We start from the raw sequence: 21,110 nt of genomic DNA, 5'->3' as shown, positions 1-21,110 counted from the left end.
AGACTTCTTGAAGCTAACTCAGTAATCAGATTGTCCTAGTAACCTTTGTAGCTATTCTAACCTTCCTCACACCTTAATTAGTACTGACTTCAGGAAAGCAGCACTGTTACCTCTCATTTAGGCAAAGAACAGAAAATAACTTTTCCTTTAAAGACAGAAAGTTTGAACCCTGCCCTGCTACTGTTATTTTTAAAGCTCTGGCAGAAAGTTTCAGTTTAAAACTATGGGGAAAAGGGCTGTACAGTATAGAAACCAGTTAAGAAAGTTTGCTTTTTTTTTTTTAATGAAGACTGAACTAGGCCTCCCTCCCCCCACCACCTCAAAATTTGTCTCTTTCTCTCTCTGTCTTTAGATATTGCTCAACTGTTCAGCCCCTGTGGAAACCGGGAGTGGGTTAGAGAGAAGGCTCCGGAGCAGACCACAGGAGGCAACATCTAAAGATGGAGAGAGACAAATTTTAAGGTAGGGAGAGAGGGGAGATGCTGAACCACGTGGGCGGGGGAGAAGCAGAGGGAGAGAACAGCAGAAGCAGCTAAGAAATCCAGGAGGGGGTAAAGCCCCCTCTTCCCCCTCCCTATGCCCTTCCTAAAAGCAGGGGGCCCTGTGCAGCTGCCCCCATCACTCCTGCTTAAGGCTGACCCTGGTTACATTAATCTAATCTGAAAGTAACAGTAGCATGAAGATTGTTGGTTGGGTTTACCCAGAAAACTATGTATAGATCTGAACTGACAAAACAGCAGAAAAACAATGTTTCCACTACAGAACAGATCTGAAGATCGAATGAGAGCTGTCAGCCAACATGACTGCAAGACAGCTGAATGAGTCTACTGATTGGATGCGAGACCCAAGCAAAACAGAAGAGAGACGGTTAACCAAGATGCGACAGATGGGTCAACTATTAGTAGATTTGAGATTTGAGTCAGACCGTGCTTGAGCAATGATAAATCCGGATGAAGGGAGATCCGCCTAATGCAGCAGTAGAATACCGCCAGCGTTATAGAATGTACTAATCCCCTGATGGCGAACCTGACACGCGTGTCAGCACTGACACGCGTAGCCATTTTTGATGACACACGGCGCCGCCGCAGTGTGGTCCACCCTCCCTCCTCGCTCCCGGAAACTAACCTTAAAGCCTCCTTTCACGTCGCAGCAAGCAGCAGCAGGGCAGGCCACTCCTTCCTTCCGTGTCCCGCCCTCGCCTAACGTAACGTCCGCGAGGGCAGAGCACAGAAGGAAGGAGGAGAGGTCTGCCCTGCTGCTGCTTGCTGCGACATGAAAGGAGGCTTTAAGGTTAGTTCTGGGCCCGGTAGCAGGTGGAGGGGGGGCCCAGCGACCTCGGGTGGGCAGCGATCTCGGGTAGGGGGGGCCCGGGGGCGGTCCTAGTAGGTTTTTCTCGAAGTGACACACCACCCGAGTTATGCTCGGTTTTTTCGCGAATTTTGACACACCAAGCTCAAAAGGTTGCCCATCACTGTACTAATCCCACACACCTAAGATGGGGAGATGGGGTCTCAAGTGCCACATGGGAAGGGGCTAAAGAAAAAAAGCAGACATCAGACCTGTGCTGGAGAGCTGGACTCCGCAGGATCTCTCGCTAGCTGAATTGATGTTTGTGAGTTAGTGAAGTAAGGATCACTGCCCGCTGCGTCCCAGGGAGATTCAGAAATGCTGCTCTCCATTTCTTGCTCTGCTTTAATAGCACACTTCACCACGTCAGACGCTCCATCACGTTCCTGACAGGGGGACACTGGACTCCTCAATGACATCCTACAGAGAGATCACCAGAACATTTATAGATTGATTTATTAGGATTTATTTACCACCTTTTTTTGAAGGAATTCACTCAAGGTGGTGTACAGTAAGAATAGATCAAACATGAGCAATAGACAATTATGACAGTAAAAATATTCAAAAATAATACAAAATATGGCATAGTATATTATTTACAATGTCAACACAATACGTAATAGAACATTTTAATTGATAGTGAATGGAAAAGCAAAGATATAGCATATAGATAGGTAAGAGAGTAGGAAGAGTTGGAAAGTAAGGTGACTGATTTAAAGAAAGTTGCACATGAGGTCAGAGAGATAGTTAAATATTATCTCAGCTAGGGTAGGAGTGGAGAAACATGTCCTGCTGCAGTATGTGCAGCCCGTGTCACTCCTTGTATGTGTGAGTTAGACTAACAAGTTAGTTAAATACGTACATAAGTATTGCCATACTGGGAAAGACCAAAGGTCCATCAAGCCCAACATCCTGTTTCCAACAGTGGCCAATCCAGGTCACAAACACCTGGCAAGGTCCCAAAAAAGTACAAAACATTTTATACTGCTTATCCCAGAAATAGTGGATTTTCCCCAAGTCCATTTAATAATGGTCTATGGACTTTTCCTTTAGGAAACCGTCCAAACCTTTACCACATTCTCTGGCAACGAATTCCAGAGTTTAATTGTAGCTTCATTAAAGGCATGGTTGAAGAACCAAGCTTTCACCTGCTTCCTGAAGTAGAGATAGTCCTATGTTAAGTGGAGCCTTTCAGGCAATGCATTCCAGAGTGTGGGGGCTACGCCGGAAAAGGCTCGCTTGCGGGTATCACATCGTGTAATGTCTTTTGGAGAGGATGTAGTTAGTGAAAGTCCTTGGGAGGACCTTAGTGTCCTTGGCGGTGTGTGGAGGATCATCCTATTCTTCAGGTATTCAGGGCCATTGCCTTTGAGGGCCTTGAAGATCAGACATAGAGTTTTAAATGTAGCCCTGTATTGTACTGGTAGCCAATGAAGTTTTTGCAAAAATGGTGTGATGTGGTCACATCGCTTGCAACCTTCTATGAGTCTTGCTGCTGCATTCTGAATCAACTGGAGCTGGTGCAGGCCCTTTGTAGTCAGACCATTGTATAGTGCATTGCAGTAATCTTGATGTTAATCATGGCATGCACAACTGGGATAAGAGTTACCTTCTGGATCTAAGGAGAGAGGCAGCGTAGCTGTCGCAAATAGTAGAAGGGGGAAGGGAAAGGGAAATGGGACTTGATATACCACCTTTCTGAGGTTTTTGCAACTACATTCAAAGTGGTTTACATATATTCAGGTACTTATTTTGTACCAGGGGCAATGGAGGGTTAAGTGACTTGCCCAGAGTCACAAGGAGCTGCAGTGGGAATCAAACCCAGTTCCCCAGAATCAGAGTCCATTGCACTAACCACTAGGCTATTCCTCCACTCATTCCACCAATAAGAGCCAACCTCATCAGTGATGTCACAATGGCTTAAAGTCCATTGCACTAGCCACTAGGCTACTCCTCCACTCATTCCACCAATAAGAGCCAACCTCATCAGTGATGTCACTATGGCTTGATTGCTCGATACTTGGCTCACTTCTGATATTGTGATGTCATAAGGGAAATGGGACTTAATATACTGCCTTTCTGTGGTTTTTGCTACATTCAAAGCGGTTTACATATATTCAGGTACTTATTTTGTACCAGGGGCAATGGAGGGTTAAGTGACTTGCCCAGAGTACAAAGGAGCTGCAATGGGAATCGAACCCAGTTCCCCAGGATCAAAGTCCGCTGCACAAACCACTAGTCTACTCCTCCTCTTGAAGAATAAAATGAAGAATAACTTTCTTCTTGTTTCATGGTGCTCAACGCATTTTTAAACCATGAGTAAAAGCAGAATGCGATGCAGAGAACGGCCGAGTACAAAGAATAATGATCTTAGAAATAGCTTCGCACAAACGGTGGTGTTTGTCACGAACCCTGGAACGGGTGGCTGCTGTATGCCTGAGCAGCTACAAAGAAATCTTCTTTACATACAGTTAGAAAATGAATCGGACTGAGGTCCTTTTTCTAGACTGGGTTCAGCCTACATCACAAATCAACACACATGACACATCACACTTCTCAGAGCCCAACACACACATCAGTAACCAGACAAACTCAGACTATGACATCAGATGAAGACTATCAACCCATCTGCCCAATTCGCTCCCTGGTGCAGGGCCATCGAGCTCAGTTCATGTCCGGCCTACAGTAGGGATCCTTGAATCCTACCCCAGACTCTCATGTAATATCTTCTAATGTTTCTACCCCTTTGACACTCTTGTGAAGAGCCTTCCGCTGTACTGAAACAGGTTGGTTTCTTTTACACCATCGCCATGTTTGAATGGCTTCACCGTATCCCCTGGCCCTCGCCTTTCTTCGTCTTTACAGCATACAGCTTCCCACTCCCCATCCCCTGAAGTCTCATCTCACTGTGGAAGGCCTCCTCTGGACATGTCTATCTACAATAATGACATGATAAATCTCAATAATACCATCTACAGCTGAAACACTCCTGGTCCTGACGGTGGGAACCAAAGACAAATGATCAGACCACAAGAAGCATCAAGACTGTATTAGTTTTGAGTCAAAAAGTTTTTTTTTTTTTTTTTTTTACCTAAACAGCTGATAGATTTGTTTTCTGCAGAAAAAGGAATTAGGGGTAACTATGATTGGCTTGAGGGTCCAGAATGGATTTTGAGACCTCTTCCTGTTTTCTTCTCTCTTTTCTTAAATGTTATTTTTCCTTTTTCTTGGTCTCAGTGTTTTTTTTCTTGTGGACGAGATTTAGGATTCATTATTAATTATTATTTCCAAGTATGGTTGTCACAGTGCCTCTGCCTGTGATTGATATTGTAAAAGTTCAATAAATAAATTTTTTTTAAAGAAGCACCAACACTGATCTCACACATCTTTCTAATAAACACTAAGTCAGTCATGTACTGTGAGACCCCGCTGCAGCATTTCTGAACATGACATCAAAATGTCTCGTCTCCGGCACCCCGAGTCTGAAAAACAGGTGAGAAAAGTCAAATCCAAGGCAAATGTCCCCTTCCCTGCAGGATTTCCAAAGTCTCTTCCTTAATTGGATCCATGGCAGGACAAGGACAAAATGAGAGTCCCTCTAACAGCTTCTCAAACTCATCCTGACTTGAGAACCTTCTCTGCACATCACAAGCCCCCAGCAGCCTCCCCCTTTTATCTCCCCCTACTCAATACCGGTGGCTTCTTTCCACCCATGTTATTATGACTTGTGGTATCATTACAACTGCATCGACCCTTACAGAACAACAAAATCCATCACTCAGCCCCAACCACCATAACGAAAGGACTCTGTGGAAAAACAAGATTTCGAAAATCTTTTGCTAATCACGCTCATGGACCGAGGAGCTGCACACCAGTGTATGCCTCTTCCAGCTCCCCAAATGAGTACAGAGAGGCCCTCGGGAGCCAGTGGGGTGCATGAGACACAGGCTGCTGACCACACATCTCAGTACAATTCTTTCAAAAATACATCTGAAAACGGTTTCCCCAATATCTCATTGGGCCTGTCCAGGACAGGGGGCTCTGTGGACAGCTAGAGCTCTTCCCGATGACTGTGGTTAAATTTACAGTTAGCAAAAGATGTGAAAAGCATCTTCAAGTACCAGTGTGATCTCAGCCACAGAAAGATGCTTCACACCCAGCAGAGCTAAACTGGGAGGAAAGTCAGAGGTTTTCAGCATCAGAGCTAAACTGAAAGAAAGCCAAAGACACACAGCAAATATCAGCTCCTTTCATCTGACTCACCTTATCAATTTGTTCAAAACACTTACCAGACTCCGAGACCTGTCCACAGCTAAAAAAAACTGCAACATCAGTGATCGAAAAGAGTCAGCAACCTCTCCCCCCCCCCCCCCCCCCCAAGACTGACAAATTCTCTGCCACCCACCCCGCGGAGACAGCGCCATCTGCACATTCCAGCCAACACTAACCAAGAAATACAAGTTTTTACTTTTTTTTCTGAACCCTAAGTAATTCTGCTCAAGCCTAACGTCCAAAGACAAAAACCGATAATCCCCAGCTGAGCCCATTTACCTCCTAAAAGGTCAGCCGCTGGCTTACGTTATAATGTCTACAATTCTATGACAGCGCTCTGTCACAGGGGAAAGCTGGAAAGTGACACTAAGTCAGACCAAAGTCCGATGAGGCCAGCGTCCCGCCTCCGACACTGGCCAGTCTGAGTCACCTGTCAGATCCCTGAGAGTAGTTTTCACAGCTCATTTGGTTCTCTCAAGTCTACCTGGCTAATGATTTTTATTGACTTTTCCTCCAAAACTTGTCCCAACCTTTTTTGGAATCCAGCTTTATTAATTATATTGATCACATCCTCCAGAAACAGATTCCATGGCTTAATTACACACTGAGTGTGTGTGTGTGGGTGGGGGAAGGACCTTTCTGCACTTTGTTTTCAGTCAGATGGTCATTAGTTTCAGGGGGAATCCTCCAGCTTTTGTGTTGACAGATTAATCAGCCATTCCACCCTACACAAAATTTCATGAATTTCTGCCGTATCCCCTCTCAGTCATCTTTTCTCCATGTTGGCTTTGTCTCATTAATCCACACTTTTGAATATGCTCTGTAATTTTGTTCTTTATAATAGTCTCTACCATTTTGCCCAGCATCGTCACGCTCACTGGTCTATAGATTCCCGGATCACCTCTGGAACCTTTTTTAAAAATCGGCGTTACATTGGTCACCCTCCAATCTTCCGGTACCATGCTTGATTTTAAAGATAAATTACATATTACTAACAATAGTTCCGCAAATTCATTTTTCAATTCTATCGGTACTCTGGAATGAATACCATCCGGTCCAGGAGATTTGCTATTCTTCAATTTGTCAAATCGAACCATTACATCCTCCAGGTTTATAGAGATTTCATTCAGTTTCTCCGACTCGTCAGCTTTGAATACCATTTCTGGCACCGGTATCTCTCCCAAATCTTCCTCGGTGAAGACCGAAGCAAAGAATTAATTTAATCTCTCTGCTTTGGCTTTGCCTTCCCTGATCGCCCCTTTTACTCCTCGGTCATCTAGCGGTCCAACCGATTCTTTTGCCAGCTTCCTGCTTTTAATATACCTAACATTTATATAAATAGCCTTTAAACAGTTTTTGGAGGAATACTAGCACAAACCAGTCTGAAGGTATGATAAATATTAAATAACACTTATGTAAAAGTTGGTCTTCACATTTGTTCATGTTTACCTTGATATCCATTTGGACTTGCTATTTTGTCGTTTGTATCTCTATATGGATCTTCAGTCATTCTTTATATTTTGAAATATATTTTATTGCTCGAAATATATTTTATTGCTCAACATATCATGTACGGCCATCATAAGATTACTATGTTTGAACATCATTACATATACAGTACATTACATAATCCACTGTTATAATTTACTTGCGATCTCATACATGTATATTTTAGATATTAAATGTCATTTTAAAGCCACTATTATTATATTATATACATTAAATATAACATGTACATTCTTTATGTTTTTATATTGTTTTTATATTATTGTTCTTATTATGTGATATTATACATGTGGTATTTTTACTTTAGACCCCTGAGGAAGGCCTTGTTGGCCGAAACACGGACCGTGTTGGGTCGTAATAAATCATCTTGGTTTCAATATTTGTGGCTTCAGTCTGGTCCTTCTGGATATCTTCCGCTCATTTTTGTTGTGCAATCTCTAGCATTGCCTTTGCTTTTTTAGCAGCTCCGGCAGACTGGGTAGAAAATTTTAACATATGAATAATAACTCCATTATTTTTTTCTTGGAAGGTAACTTCCAACTCAGAACCCAGCATCGTGTATCTGAAACTGGGATTATTTTTCCCGACGTGCATCACTTTGCACTTGTCCACATTAAATTTTACCTCCCATTTTGATGCCCAGTCTCCCAAGATCTTCTGCAAATCCTCACAACCTTCAGCCATTTTTATTTAAATCATTTATTTATAATTTTTTCATTTTACAAGGGTCACTTGCAAATAGTAATACAGAGATGACTGCACATTAATACAATATAAGAAGAAAACAATCCCAACTAGATATATGGATTATATACAATCTTTCTCTTTCTTAGACCACAAAGTGAAGAAAAATAGGGAGAGTGAAATAAGACAAGGAGATCAATTAAACAGTAAACAGAAAAAAGAAAACATGGTATTAACCTGATTATCCCCAGATATTACTCATCTAATTCATTATTCCACATTGGTCATCTGGTTGGCTTCTCCAAGGCCAATACGGTGTATAGTCAAATCATTTCATTGAAAAACATACTTATTGTCCAATATTAGTTAAAAATAATACATCTGATTACATTCTCTCTCTTTTAAAAACCAGAAATTATTTAACGATACATATACTCATGTCTCTAATTCCAATCCCACTGATTAAAGCAATCCCAGTTTTCACAGGCTTCACTCCTTTCGAAGTAATAATTAAGGAAATATTTCTGAGGAAAACTTTAGGAGTCATACCCGGAACTCTGGGAAAAACAATAATCTCGACAACCTTCAGCCATTTTAACGACTTTGAATAATTTTGCCATCCCCAAATTTGATCACCTCACTCGCTGCTTTCTCCAGATGTTTTATATAGATGTTAAGCAGCACGGGTCCCAGTACAGACTCAGAAGCTGAGGAGCTGGCCCCCACTTTCACCCCCTCCCCATGCAGATGTCTCTTACCCAGCCTACCTTACTCCTACTGAAATGAACACAGGAAATAAATCCGCTCTCTCCAGAACCAGAAGGGAGAAGAAAGTGGAGCAAATCAGCAACATTCAGAGGAAGAGATGCCAGCTGAGAAAAGGAGGCTCAGCCCTGCTGATCTCTCCCATGCCCTGACCTCTGATATGTCTCTGTACATAGCCCCTTTCACTAGCTGACAGGGACTCAGGGCTGGTGTTAAGAGGACTCCATGGTACAAGGGGTCCCAAGCCTGCCTAAATCTGAAGGTGATTCAGCCCACTAGTGGGTTTTGGGACCCTTTTTACATTTTTGTGATCGGTCCCAGAAAGTTGAACACTACCCTGGCCCCTCTCCACTCTCTGGCCCCTCCCCAAGAGCAAGGATTGGGGAAAGAGCGACTATTTATTTACTGCAAGATAGTATTACTTGCGCTATCCACAGGCCTAGGTGGGGTACAGGCAAAACCAACATAAAAATCAGTAGATAAAATAAAAACAAACATTTGCATCAATATTAAATCCATTCTTTCCATTTCACTCTATTAAGACAGTACGAGTACAAGACCCTCCCCTCCATCAGGCCAGCCTCTTAGTAAACGCTTCAGTAAACAAACATTTCTTCAATAATTATCCTTTTTTATCCTATTCCTTTCCTGATACTGTACTCATAGGAAAATTGACTATTTTGCATAGAATGAGGTTGATTTGCATCTAGCTACAATTCACATGTGAAAGTCATTTCTGGAAGTTTTGAGATGGTAGAGGTAGCTTTAGGATAGGACAACAGCGATACCACCTCCATGGGCAGTGGGCTACTTAAAGAAAGACTTCACACTTCTAAGGTAAATGGAGCTCACTCTGAGGAAAAGGGCGTTACCAGCGGTGTGCTACAGGGATCGGCTCTTTTTAATATATTTGTAATTGATATTGCTAAAGGGCTGCCTGGTAAGGTTCGCCTCTTTGCGGATGATATCAAAATCTGCAATAGGGTAGACACCCCTGATGGTGTGGATATGAGAAGAGAAGAGACCTAAGAAAGCTTGAGGAATGGTCCAGAATTCAGTAGCTAAGACTGAATGCTAAAAAACACAGGATCATGCATTTGAGTTGCGGAAACATGAGAGAGCAGTACAGTTTAGAGGGCGAAGTACTTCTGTGCACTGAAAAAGAGCAGGACTTGGGTGTGATCATAGGTGATGATCTTAAGGTGGCCAAACAGGTAGCCAAAAGGAAACTTGGGTGCATAGGGAAAGGAGTGGCCACCAGGAAAAAGGAGGTGATGGTGCCCCTATATAAGACTCTGGTGGGACCTCATTTAGAATATTGTGTACAATTCTGGAGACCAACATTTTCAAAAAGATGTAAACAGGATGGAGTCGGTCCAGAGGACAACAACTAAAATGGTCAGTGGTTTTCATCATAAAGCATATGGGGACAGACTTAAAGATCTCAATATGTATTTTCTGGAAGAAAGGTGGGAGAGGGGAGATATAAAGACATTTAAATACCTATGCGGCATAAATGCACAGGTGAGTCTCTTTCAATTGAAAAGCAGCTCTGGAACAAGGGGGTATAGGTGAAAGAGGATGGACTATGAAGGTGAAAGGGAACAGACTCAGAAGTAATCAAAGGAAATACTTCTTTATGGAAAGGGTCATATATGGGTGGAACTGCCTCCCGATGGAGGTGGTGGAGATGAAGACTGTATTTGAATTCAAGAGAGCATGGAAGAAGCACAGAGCATCTCTAAGGAAGAGGAAGAGATAGCGGAGATAAGTGGATGGTGTGGATGGGCAAACTGGACAGGCCATATGATCATTATCTGCCATCATTTTCTATGTTTCCAAGGTTACAACACAGAAGTGAGGTCACATTATCTCCTCTTTAAATAACCTTATCCCACCCCCAATTCCCATGTTCTCACTTTTTCGTACCAAATGCAGGAACACTTTTCCCTCCTCTGTTGTCCTTTCCGGCATCTCTCACTGTTTGCTCCATCCCCTCTTAAGAGTTTAGACTGTCCCCATATCACGTAAGGATTCTCTGTGGCAGGTGAGCGACAAACCTACCACCACCCTGAACCCCATTCCTGAAGACCAAAATGAGGACATGGAAGCAGGCGGAAAGGACTTATACATTTACCCCACCACAACACGCCACCTTGGGCAGGGCAGCAGCAAGCAAACTGATTCAGTGCTTTTTTGTTTTGGGTGGGGCAAACATTTTCTGTCCACACGACCAAGTCAGGAACACAAGTTGTTGATGTCATCCAATGGCAGAAAGGACGAACTGCTGCCCCAGAGCTCAGGAGCAGTGCAAAGTTCTGCACGTATGCGACTCACAGTTGTGTGCAGCAGTGTCCTCAGGTCCCCAGTCAAATGGACGCGAAACAAAGTTCTCCCATGTTTGTTGTTTTCGACACGTCTCCTTAAATATTGTACGTCAAGGATTATAAGACTACAAAGAGGGGCATAATTGAACGAAAACGTCTATCTCCATGGGCGTTTATCTCAGAGAACGGGTCCGTGAAGGGGCGGACCGAACCGTATTTTCGAAAAAAATAGACGTCCATGTTTTATTCGACAATTTGTGAGCTGGGAGTTTTTGTTTTTCAGCGATAATGGAAAATGAAAGCGCCCAGCTCAAAAACGAATAAATCCAAGGCATTTGTTCGTGGGAGCGGCCAGGATTCGTAGTGCACTGGTCCCCCTCACATGCCAGGACACCAACCCGGCACCCTAGGGGGCACTTTTACAAAAACAAAAAAAAAGGTAAAACAGCTCCCAGGTGCATAGCACCCTTCCCTTGTGTGTTGAGCCCCCTATATCCCCCTCAAAACCCACTGCCCACAAGTCTACAACATTACTATAGCCCTAAGGGGTGAAGGGGGCACCTACATGTGGGTACAGTGAGTTTGGGGGGGTTGGATGACTAATAAGCATTAAGCAGCACAATTGTAACAGGTAGGGGAGGGATGGGCCTGGGTCCACCTGCCTGAAGTCCACTGCACCCCCTAATAACTGCTCCAGTGACCTGCATACTGCTGCCAGGGAGGTGGGTATGACATTTGAGGAAGAAAATAAACAGTTGTGAAACGGCATATTTTGTGGTGGGAGGGGGTTTGTGACCACTGGGGGAGTCAGGGGAGGTCATCCCCGATTCCCTCCAGTGGTTATCTGGTCATTTAGGGCACTCTTTGGGGCCTTATTCGTGGAAAAACAGGGTCCAGGAAAAGTGCCCTAAATTCTTGCTAAAAACGCATATTTTTTTTCCATTATCGGCGAAAGGCGCCCATCTCTGATCGGCCGATAACCACGCCCCAGTCCCGCCTCCGACACGCCCCGTCAACTTTGTACGCTTCTGCGATGGAGTGCAGTTGAAAACGTCCAAGTTCGGCTTTCGATTATACCGCGTTATTCGTTTCTGGGAGATAAACGCCTATCTCCCGATTTAGGTCGCAATATAGGCATTTTTGTCTTTCGATTATAAGCTGGAAAGTCACCCAAGTCCAGTTTCGTCCATTTCCGAAATGTGGCAGGAAAATCCAGAACTTCGACGCACCTACACAACGCTCGAATGTCGCCAAGACCATGAAGAGACTGTGAAAGCATCCTCAAGAGTTGCACGGCAAGCGGTGATATTCAGTCCAGTAACCGGGACGTTTTGCTGTCTTAGCTTTATCTGGGTGCCAGTCTGAACATCGGTAAGTGTCAGCAGCTGCTGGTTCAACACCAGTATTCAAGTATGGCCTGGTGCTGAATATTCAGGTATAGAAAACCCATGGTGATTGCTATCTGTAAAAAAAAAATGCTGACCACTACAGGCTGAGTATTACGTCCTTTATTATCAAAGACAACATCCACTGTAGCTCCTAAGGCTAGGAGGTGGCTCCTGCCCAACCTTTAGAAACAGCTTCTTTGTGAGTAAACGCCTCACCTCCAGTCTCTTCAAAATATTCACACATCCCCACCCCCTGCCCCTGGTGGGAGGCAGAGTTCAGTTTTTCCTTTCGGCTTGGCAGAACATCACTATGGACGTGGGTCCTCCTCATTACCCAGAACAGCCATTTCACTATGTTGCTGGGGAAAGTCTGCCTACTTCTTCAGGCCTGTTTCTCGGGACTTGAATCGATTCCTTGTTCCACTCATAAAGACTCCTTCTGAACCTCTACAACCGGTCTCTCTTAAATCACTTCAGCTAGAAGACGAAGTGAACTTCAAGCATTGGTCACAATATAAAAACATTTATTCAATTCCATCCTTACAGTGTCGTCCTTCGGACACAAAGTTTTTATCTAAGGTGATCACAGTACTTAACCTTCACACTCTGGTTTCTAAAGGGAGTTCACTTGCTATTTCAGAATAGAATCAACCAGAAATCTAGGCAGCTTTTCATCTCCTTCGATATTGGTAATGCCAAATGCAAAAAGAACTCTAGCAAACAGACTGGTCTCTTGAATGTAATTTGGCTATGAATGAGGGGATTTTCCTCTTAGTTCCTACGAAGTTGTCTCATCAGATTTGAGCTACAGTAACCACAATGACCTCCTGCTTGCCTCAATGCAAACCATCTAGAAAGCAGCCACCTGGTCCACTGTGCGTTTTAAGATCAAGCTTCAGCACAGGGCCGTATCTTCAATCAAGCGGGGCTGGCCAATCTGTCTCTCTTAATTAGCAGCTCTCACACTTGACTAACAAGCTTCAAGTTTATTAAAATCTTGATATACAAGACTGTTGGCATCCTAGCTAAGTGGTTTACAATATTCATTGAGAAAGGAGAACAGTTAGAAAAAGGAGTGACAGAGGACGGGAAATTGCAATACAGGCTAGAGGGGCATTTATTTATTTTCTATATTTCTCTCGATGCCGTGTACATTCGGGTACAGTAGGATTTTCTCTGTAGGGAGGAGGTGTTTAGTTAGGATTAGTCTGTAGTGTTATCCAGGCCCAGTGCTGTTTGTTGTGAAAAAGAGAGAGATTTTTCTAACAAGATAAGTCTCAAAATCTTTGAAGTGAAGATTGCAGCCGAAGAGGGAGTGGAAGATTATTCTAGGGCAGTGGTCCTCACCTTTTCTTCTGTTGTGACACAGCTAACAGATAATGTTCAAGAGCGTGACACACTGAATACTACAATTCACAGCAGAAGAAAAAAAAACTCTCTATATTACTTCACTGATGCTGACAATGATGCAAGAGAAAAACGTCAGGAAGTATTTTTTCACGGAGAGAGTGGTGGATACTTGGAATGCCCTCCCGCAGGAGGTGGTGGAGATGAAAACGGTAACGGAATTCAAACATACGTGGGATAAACATAAAGGAATCCTGTTCAGAAGGAATGGATCCTCAGGAGCTTAGCCGAGATTGGGTGGCAGAGCCAGTGGTGGGAGGCGGAGCTGGTGGTTGGGAGGCAGGGCTAGTGCTGGGCAGACTTCTACGGTCTGTGCCCTGAAAATGGCAGATGCAAATCAAGGACAGGTATACACAAAAAAGTAGCACATATGAGTTTATCTTGTTGGGCAGACTGGATGGACCATGCAGGTCTTGCCGTCATCTACTATGTTACTATGTAAATATCTGTACAGATGAAATAGTGGGGACTGCTGAGGTGGAGGAAAGGGGAGTGCCAGAGGCCTGCAACATTTCTACTTGGGGCTGGTGACAGAAGTAGGAACTAGTTATGGAGATTAAGTGCTTGATTTCCTGCTTCTCAACTCTCCCCAACCCACCACACATGTTATGGAAAGCACAAGTGTGTTGTCTATTGAGTTTTTGGAGACACCCCCCCCCCCCCCGGTACACCAGTGTGTCCCAACTACCGTTCTAAGGAGATTTGTGAGTGAAATGAAACCTACTTTAATGGAAGGAAGGGGTGTTAATTAAAGAACACAATAATAATAACGGAGAGCCGCTGTGTTGTATCTTATGAACCAGAGTCGATATTTTAAAGAGGATTCTGGCCATGTTTGCTAGCCAGTGTTCCTCCTTGAATAAAGGGGTCACATGATCTCATTTTCATGCACTAGTGATGAGCTTAACAGTTTGTGATTTATATTAAATGAAGATATTTGATCTCTGTAATGCAAAAGACATACGACATTACAGTAGTCTAATTTTCTTAGTTCTTTTTATCCATGGAGAAATTTTATCAAAAAGAAAAAAGGAGAAAATAAACTGATTAATTCAGTTTAAAGAAGTATTTTCTCATAAGTTTACTATCATGGTCAAAGGGTCAGAAAAAATGATTCCTCTTGTCTGAGAAAATATGAGGACTTTGGTTTTCTTTCAGTTTATGGTATAGCACAGCCAGGCTGGTATAGCGTTAAGTTTGGTGTTGATGGTTAATATGTCTTCTGTATATTGTGACTATAAAATTGTATTTGATATATCTACATCAATGAATGATGTCTGTACGAGTCCTGCTAAAGATGGCAGAAAAATATTGAATGAAATGGGTGTCAGGTATTGGCCAAGAGAGCAGAGTGAAAAGGATCCATTCCACAGTATTGAGTTTGACCTATCTGTCAGACACAGTGATGTGAACATTTTTTTTTCCTCCCTCCTGATAATACATTTCGGGCCCTGTTTACTAAGCTGCGATAAAGGCACATTAGCGTTTCTAGCGCACGCAAAGCATTAGCACGCACTAACCATGTAGACGCCCATAACATTCCCTTGGGCATCTACAGTTAGCACACGCTAAAAACGCCAGCGCACCTTAGTAAACAGGGTCCATAGTTTAAAGGTCACAAACCATTCAGTGTGACCTATATGAACTGAAAAGAGAAATCAGCAGGTGCAAAAAAATTTTCACATCACCGCAGGAGAAAAGCTACACCTGTAGCTACCTGTATACAAAATCTCAACTGCATTACAGAAAGGCAGGTTAATCCCTTCCTCTTTATACCTATTATGCCTATTTCACGAAGTCTGTTAGTAAGAAGGTGATCAACCAGATCAAATGTGGCCGAGAGATCGAGGGAGATAACAACCAGGGCGTTTTTTAAGGGGGTACATGGGGGTAATGACTACCGGCACATTTTCTATTGTCAGCTACAATTGACCTACAGACCCCAACTTTTAATGAAAGAGCTCAGCTCTACACACCAATTCTGCCTTGTCACAGATTCTGTGACTGGTTGCAGGGGACCTGGCTATTGTGGGGTGGGTCCCCCAGTGATCATCCCACTCCTGAAGGGTGGTCTGGCATTTGAGTACTGGCACCTTTTTAAGAACCATATTTTGTTGTGATCGAAGTTTGTATGATATAGGTGACGACACTTAGAAGGGTGATCTCTCTCTGTATTGTGCTGTGCACGAAATCCCGCTTGGATGGAGCCAGTTAAAGAGCGATTCTATATCTAGAACTTGGAGCCTGGAACGTACAAGTTATATAATAATATCACGGAGGCATGTGATTGGCGCCACTAATTGGTAATTATGCAGGCAGATGCAAGGGGCTATTCTGTAGCATATCAAAGAAGTGCAAGGGGCGTAAATATGGATGGAGTATGGGTAGGTCATGGGCATGTCTCTGAAATACGTGCGTAATTTACAGAATACGATCATAAGTGAACTTCAGGACACAATTAGGTGCCAACAGTTACAACTGCCATTGACCTGGCGCAACTGTTGATGTCTAGCTGGAGCTGGGCCAATGCCGATTTATGCTTGTTGGTGCCAAGAAGCCAATTGGAGCCCCTAAATGTTGGCACCAGTTTACAGAGCTTCCACCTCAGTTTCTTCCAAAAAAATGTATTAGTTTGTCAGCTACTATACGTTTGGCCAATCCTATAAAATAATTTGCACCTCCAACGTTCTACGTCTGGATGCCTGGGTTTCTTAACGTACATTCCCACTCATTGTCCCGCCCTTGAATCAAAACATAATGATGCCATAGGGCGGAACAATGAGAGGGAAGGGAACGCTGGAGGCGAGCTGACGTCAGGAGGGATGTTACGAACGGAACGGAAGCCAGCACCAGCCAGCCAGAGAACGTTCAGGTACAAATCGAGGGGAGGAGAGAATCGCAGGAGATCGAGGGGAGGGAGGGAGGGAGGAAAGAAGGAAGGGAAGGGGAGGACAGTAGAGGAGAGAATTGCTGGACATGGAGGGGAGGGCAGGGGAGAGAGAAAAAAGAAGCTTACAGGACAGCCTACCTAGGGCCCGTTTCCACTAGTTTAGATATAAATGGTAAATTAGCAATGGGTTGGTAGTTTGATAAATCAGATTTATTTTTTTATGGTCTTTGAGTTTTGGGCGCATATAGGGTAATTTTTATGCCCGAGGAAAAATGCCCAGGTCCAAGGAAGAAGTTATCAGATAATCCAGCTTATAATCGAAAGACAAAAACGCCTATATTGCGACCTAAATCAGGAGATAGGCGTTTATCTTCCAAAAACGAATAACGCGGTATAAACGAAAGCCGAACTTGGACGTTTTCAACTGCACTCCATCGCGGAAGCGTACAAAGTTGACGGGGGCGTGTCGGAGGCGTGGTGAAGGTGGGACTGGGGCATGGTTATCACCCGAACAGAGATGGGCGCCTTTCGCCGATAATTGAAAAAAAGTATGCGTTTGTAGCTAGAATTTAGGGCACTTTTCCTGGACCCTGTTTTTTCACGAATAAAGCCCCAAAAAGTGCCCTAAATGACCAGATTACCACCAGAGGGAATCAGGGATGACCTCCCCTGACTCCCCCAGTGGTCACTAACCCCCTCCCACCACAAAAAATGATGTTTCACAACTTTTTATTTTCACCCTCAAATGTCATACCCACCTCCCTGGCAACAGTATGCAGGTCCCTGGAGCAGTTGTTAGGGGGTGCAGTGGACTTCAGGCAGGTGGACCCAGGCCCATCCCCCCCCCCTACCTGTTACAATTGTGCTGCTTAGTCGTCCAACCCCCCCAAACCCACTGTACCCACATGTAGGTGCCCCCCTTCACCCTTTAGGGCTATAGTAATGGTGTAGACTTGTGGGCAGTGGGTTTTGAGGGGGATTTGGGGGGCTCAACACACAAGGGAAGGGTGCTATGCACCTGGGAGCTCTTTTACCTTTTTTTTTGTTTTTGTAAAAGTGCCCCCTAGGGTGCTCGGTTGGTGTCCTGGCATGTGAGGGGGACCAGTGCACTACGAATCCTGGCCCCTCCCACGAACAAATGCCTTGGATTTATTCGTTTTTGAGCTGGGCGCTTTCATTTTCCATTATCACTGAAAAACAAAAACGCCCAGCTCACAAATTGTCGAATAAAACATGGACGTCTATTTTTTTCGAAAATACGGTTCGGTCCGCCCCTTCACGGACCCGTTCTCAGAGATAAACGCCCATGGAGATAGACGTTTTTGTTCGATTATGCCCCTCCACGTACACATGGAAAGAAAATACTGTTGAATTTTTTTAACACAAAGGTAGAGATTGGGTTGTGAGGTGCTGTTGTTAATTTGAAGGCCTTTCAGATTTCCTGTTGGCAAGTTGAAAGAGGAAAGGTCACTACATGGTGGATGTGGATGTACTGAAGATGTTTGTGATGTCTTCCTATAAGCTTGAAGCTGAATTTATTTTTGTTACATTTGTATCCTGTGCTTTCCCACTCATAGCAGGTTCAATGTGGCTTACATATTATATACAGGCACCTATTTGTACCTGGGGCAATGGAGGGTTAAGTGACTTGCCCAGACTCACAAGGAGCTGCAGTGGGAATTGAACTCAGTTCCCCAGGATCAAAGTCCACTGCACTAACCACTAGGCTACTCCTCCACTCATTCCACCAATAAGAGCCAACCTCATCAGTGATGTCACAATGGCTTGATTAACCAATACTTGGCTCACTTCTGATATTGTGATGTCATAAGGGGAAGGGAAATGGGACTTGATATACCGCCTTTCTGAGGTTTTTGCAACTACATTCAAAGCGGTTTACATATATTCAGGTACTTATTTTGTACCAGGGGCAATGGAGGGTTGAGTGACTTGCCCAGAGTCACAAGGAGCTGCCTGTGCCTGCAGTGGGAATCGAGCCCAGTTCCCCAGGACCAAAGTCCACCACGCTAACCACTAGGCCACTCCTCCACGGATTTGATAAAGAAAAAGGTTGTGAGGTGCACCGAGAGCACTGTGGCAAGAAAGAATATTGTAAAGTTTCATGTTTAATTGGTACTTGATATACCACCTTTCCAAGTGAGGCAAGGGAAGGAATCCACTTCAGCATCTATTATTTTCTTTCAAACCCTTCTAATTTTAAAGTATTTTTCTTCCTCAAAAAAATCAATGCAAATCTTTACAAATGTGAGCGTAGCACTTTTTGCAAATGACTCTCCCAGGACCCTCAAAGCAGTGCTGGGACAGCGGAGATTCAAATAAAAATTCCAGCCAGTCAAATGCAGAGCACACAGGGGCTGAAAAAGTCGGAGTAGACAATGGGAAAACGTAGACTTCTCTAGAGACAGGATCAAGGGGACAGAGCTGAGGAAAATGCCATATGTATGAATATGACTGGTGTAAACAGTTTCTGGAACCTCTGGCTGCCTCTGAGATCCGACAATGGACAATTTCCTGTCAGACAAAGATCCTGCACCGGCCAGATTTGGGATGTCCTTTTGGAACATTCCCATTTCGCTTCCGAAAGCACTTCCGCACTGAAACGCTCGGATGCAGACGGATCCTTCAGACCCAAGGCTTGCTCAGCTCCGTTAAATGAAGGCCAGTCCCGCCCCCACCCCACGATGTTTTTTTTCCAGTCTGCTCTCAGACATCCCCCCCCTCTTGGCCAGCAACAGGGACAGTTGCCAGGTATTGGACATCCTAGGGAAACCTTCAGCCTTACACCTCCCTCAACTGTCTGTTCCCTCAGGCCCCTTTTAGAGTTTGATTATTGCATTAAAAGATTTATTAGACAACCCATCATGAAAATATCTAAGTGGTTTGCATAACAGTTAAATGGCTGCAATCTAAAATGACAACATATACTACAAATAGAAACTCAACATTCATGATCACCTCAACACAGCTTTTACCTGGCTCTTTGAAAACTGCCCCCCTGTGGATAAATCTGGGGGGCTGATGCTGAGCCTCTGTGGCTGTCAGGATCTATTGCAGAGGTTCTCAACTCAGTCCTCAGCCAGGCAGGTTTTCAGGATCTCCACAATGAATATGCATGCCAGAAATTTGCATGTATGCAGGTCTCTTATATATATATATATATATATATATATATACAGTGGTGGAAATAAGTATTTGATCCCTTGCTGATTTTGTAAGTTTGCCCACTGACAAAGACATGAGCAGCCCATAATTGAAGGGTAGGTTATTGGTAACAGTGAGAGATAGCACATCACAAATTAAATCCGGAAAATCACATTGTGGAAAGTATATGAATTTATTTGCATTCTGCAGAGGGAAATAAGTATTTGATCCCCCACCAACCAGTAAGAGATCTGGCCCCTACAGACCAGGTAGATGCTCCAAATCAACTCGTTACCTGCATGACAGACAGCTGTCGGCAATGGTCACCTGTATGAAAGACACCTGTCCACAGACTCAGTGAATCAGTCAGACTCTAACCTCTACAAAATGGCCAAGAGCAAGGAGCTGTCTAAGGATGTCAGGGACAAGATCATACACCTGCACAAGGCTGGAATGGGCTACAAAACCATCAGTAAGACGCTGGGCGAGAAGGAGACAACTGTTGGTGCCATAGTAAGAAAATGGAAGAAGTACAAAATGACTGTCAATCGACAAAGATCTGGGGCTCCACGCAAAATCTCACCTCGTGGGGTATCCTTGATCATGAGGAAGGTTAGAAATCAGCCTACAACTACAAGGGGGGAACTTGTCAATGATCTCAAGGCAGCTGGGACCACTGTCACCACGAAAACCATTGGTAACACATTACGACATAACGGATTGCAATCCTGCAGTGCCCGCAAGGTCCCCCTGCTCCGGAAGGCACATGTGACGGCCCGTCTGAAGTTTGCCAGTGAACACCTGGATGATGCCGAGAGTGATTGGGAGAAGGTGCTGTGGTCAGATGAGACAAAAATTGAGCTCTTTGGCATGAACTCAACTCGCCGTGTTTGGAGGAAGAGAAATGCTGCCTATGACCCAAAGAACACCGTCCCCACTGTCAAGCATGGAGGTGGAAATGTTATGTTTTGGGGGTGTTTCTCTGCTAAGGGCACAGGACTACTTCACCGCATCAATGGGAGAATGGATGGGGCCATGTACCGTACAATTCTGAGTGACAACCTCCTTCCCTCCGCCAGGGCCTTAAAAATGGGTCGTGGCTGGGTCTTCCAGCACGACAATGACCCAAAACATACAGCCAAGGCAACAAAGGAGTGGCTCAGGAAGAAGCACATTAGGGTCATGGAGTGGCCTAGCCAGTCACCAGACCTTAATCCCATTGAAAACTTATGGAGGGAGCTGAAGCTGCGAGTTGCCAAGCGACAGCCCAGAACTCTTAATGATTTAGAGATGATCTGCAAAGAGGAGTGGACCAAAATTCCTCCTGACATGTGTGCAAACCTCATCATCAACTACAGAAGA

General features: G+C 44.1%; 1 protein-coding gene across 2 annotated transcripts in view; it reads right to left on the bottom strand.

The window, feature by feature from the left end:
* Positions 1 to 21,110, bottom strand: part of SOX13 (SRY-box transcription factor 13) — a 73,060-nt gene that overhangs the window by 34,991 nt on the left and 16,959 nt on the right. For both annotated transcript variants that reach the window (XM_030221882.1, XM_030221883.1), the window contains exon 2: positions 1,560 to 1,767. In XM_030221882.1, the coding sequence (XP_030077742.1) occupies positions 1,560 to 1,767 (208 nt within the window). The remainder of the gene's footprint in view (positions 1 to 1,559; positions 1,768 to 21,110) is intronic.

The sequence above is a fragment of the Microcaecilia unicolor genome, chromosome 12 (genome assembly GCF_901765095.1).
Source record: "Microcaecilia unicolor chromosome 12, aMicUni1.1, whole genome shotgun sequence".
Classification (NCBI taxonomy): domain Eukaryota; kingdom Metazoa; phylum Chordata; class Amphibia; order Gymnophiona; family Siphonopidae; genus Microcaecilia; species Microcaecilia unicolor.
This window is presented reverse-complemented; position numbering and strand designations above follow the sequence as displayed.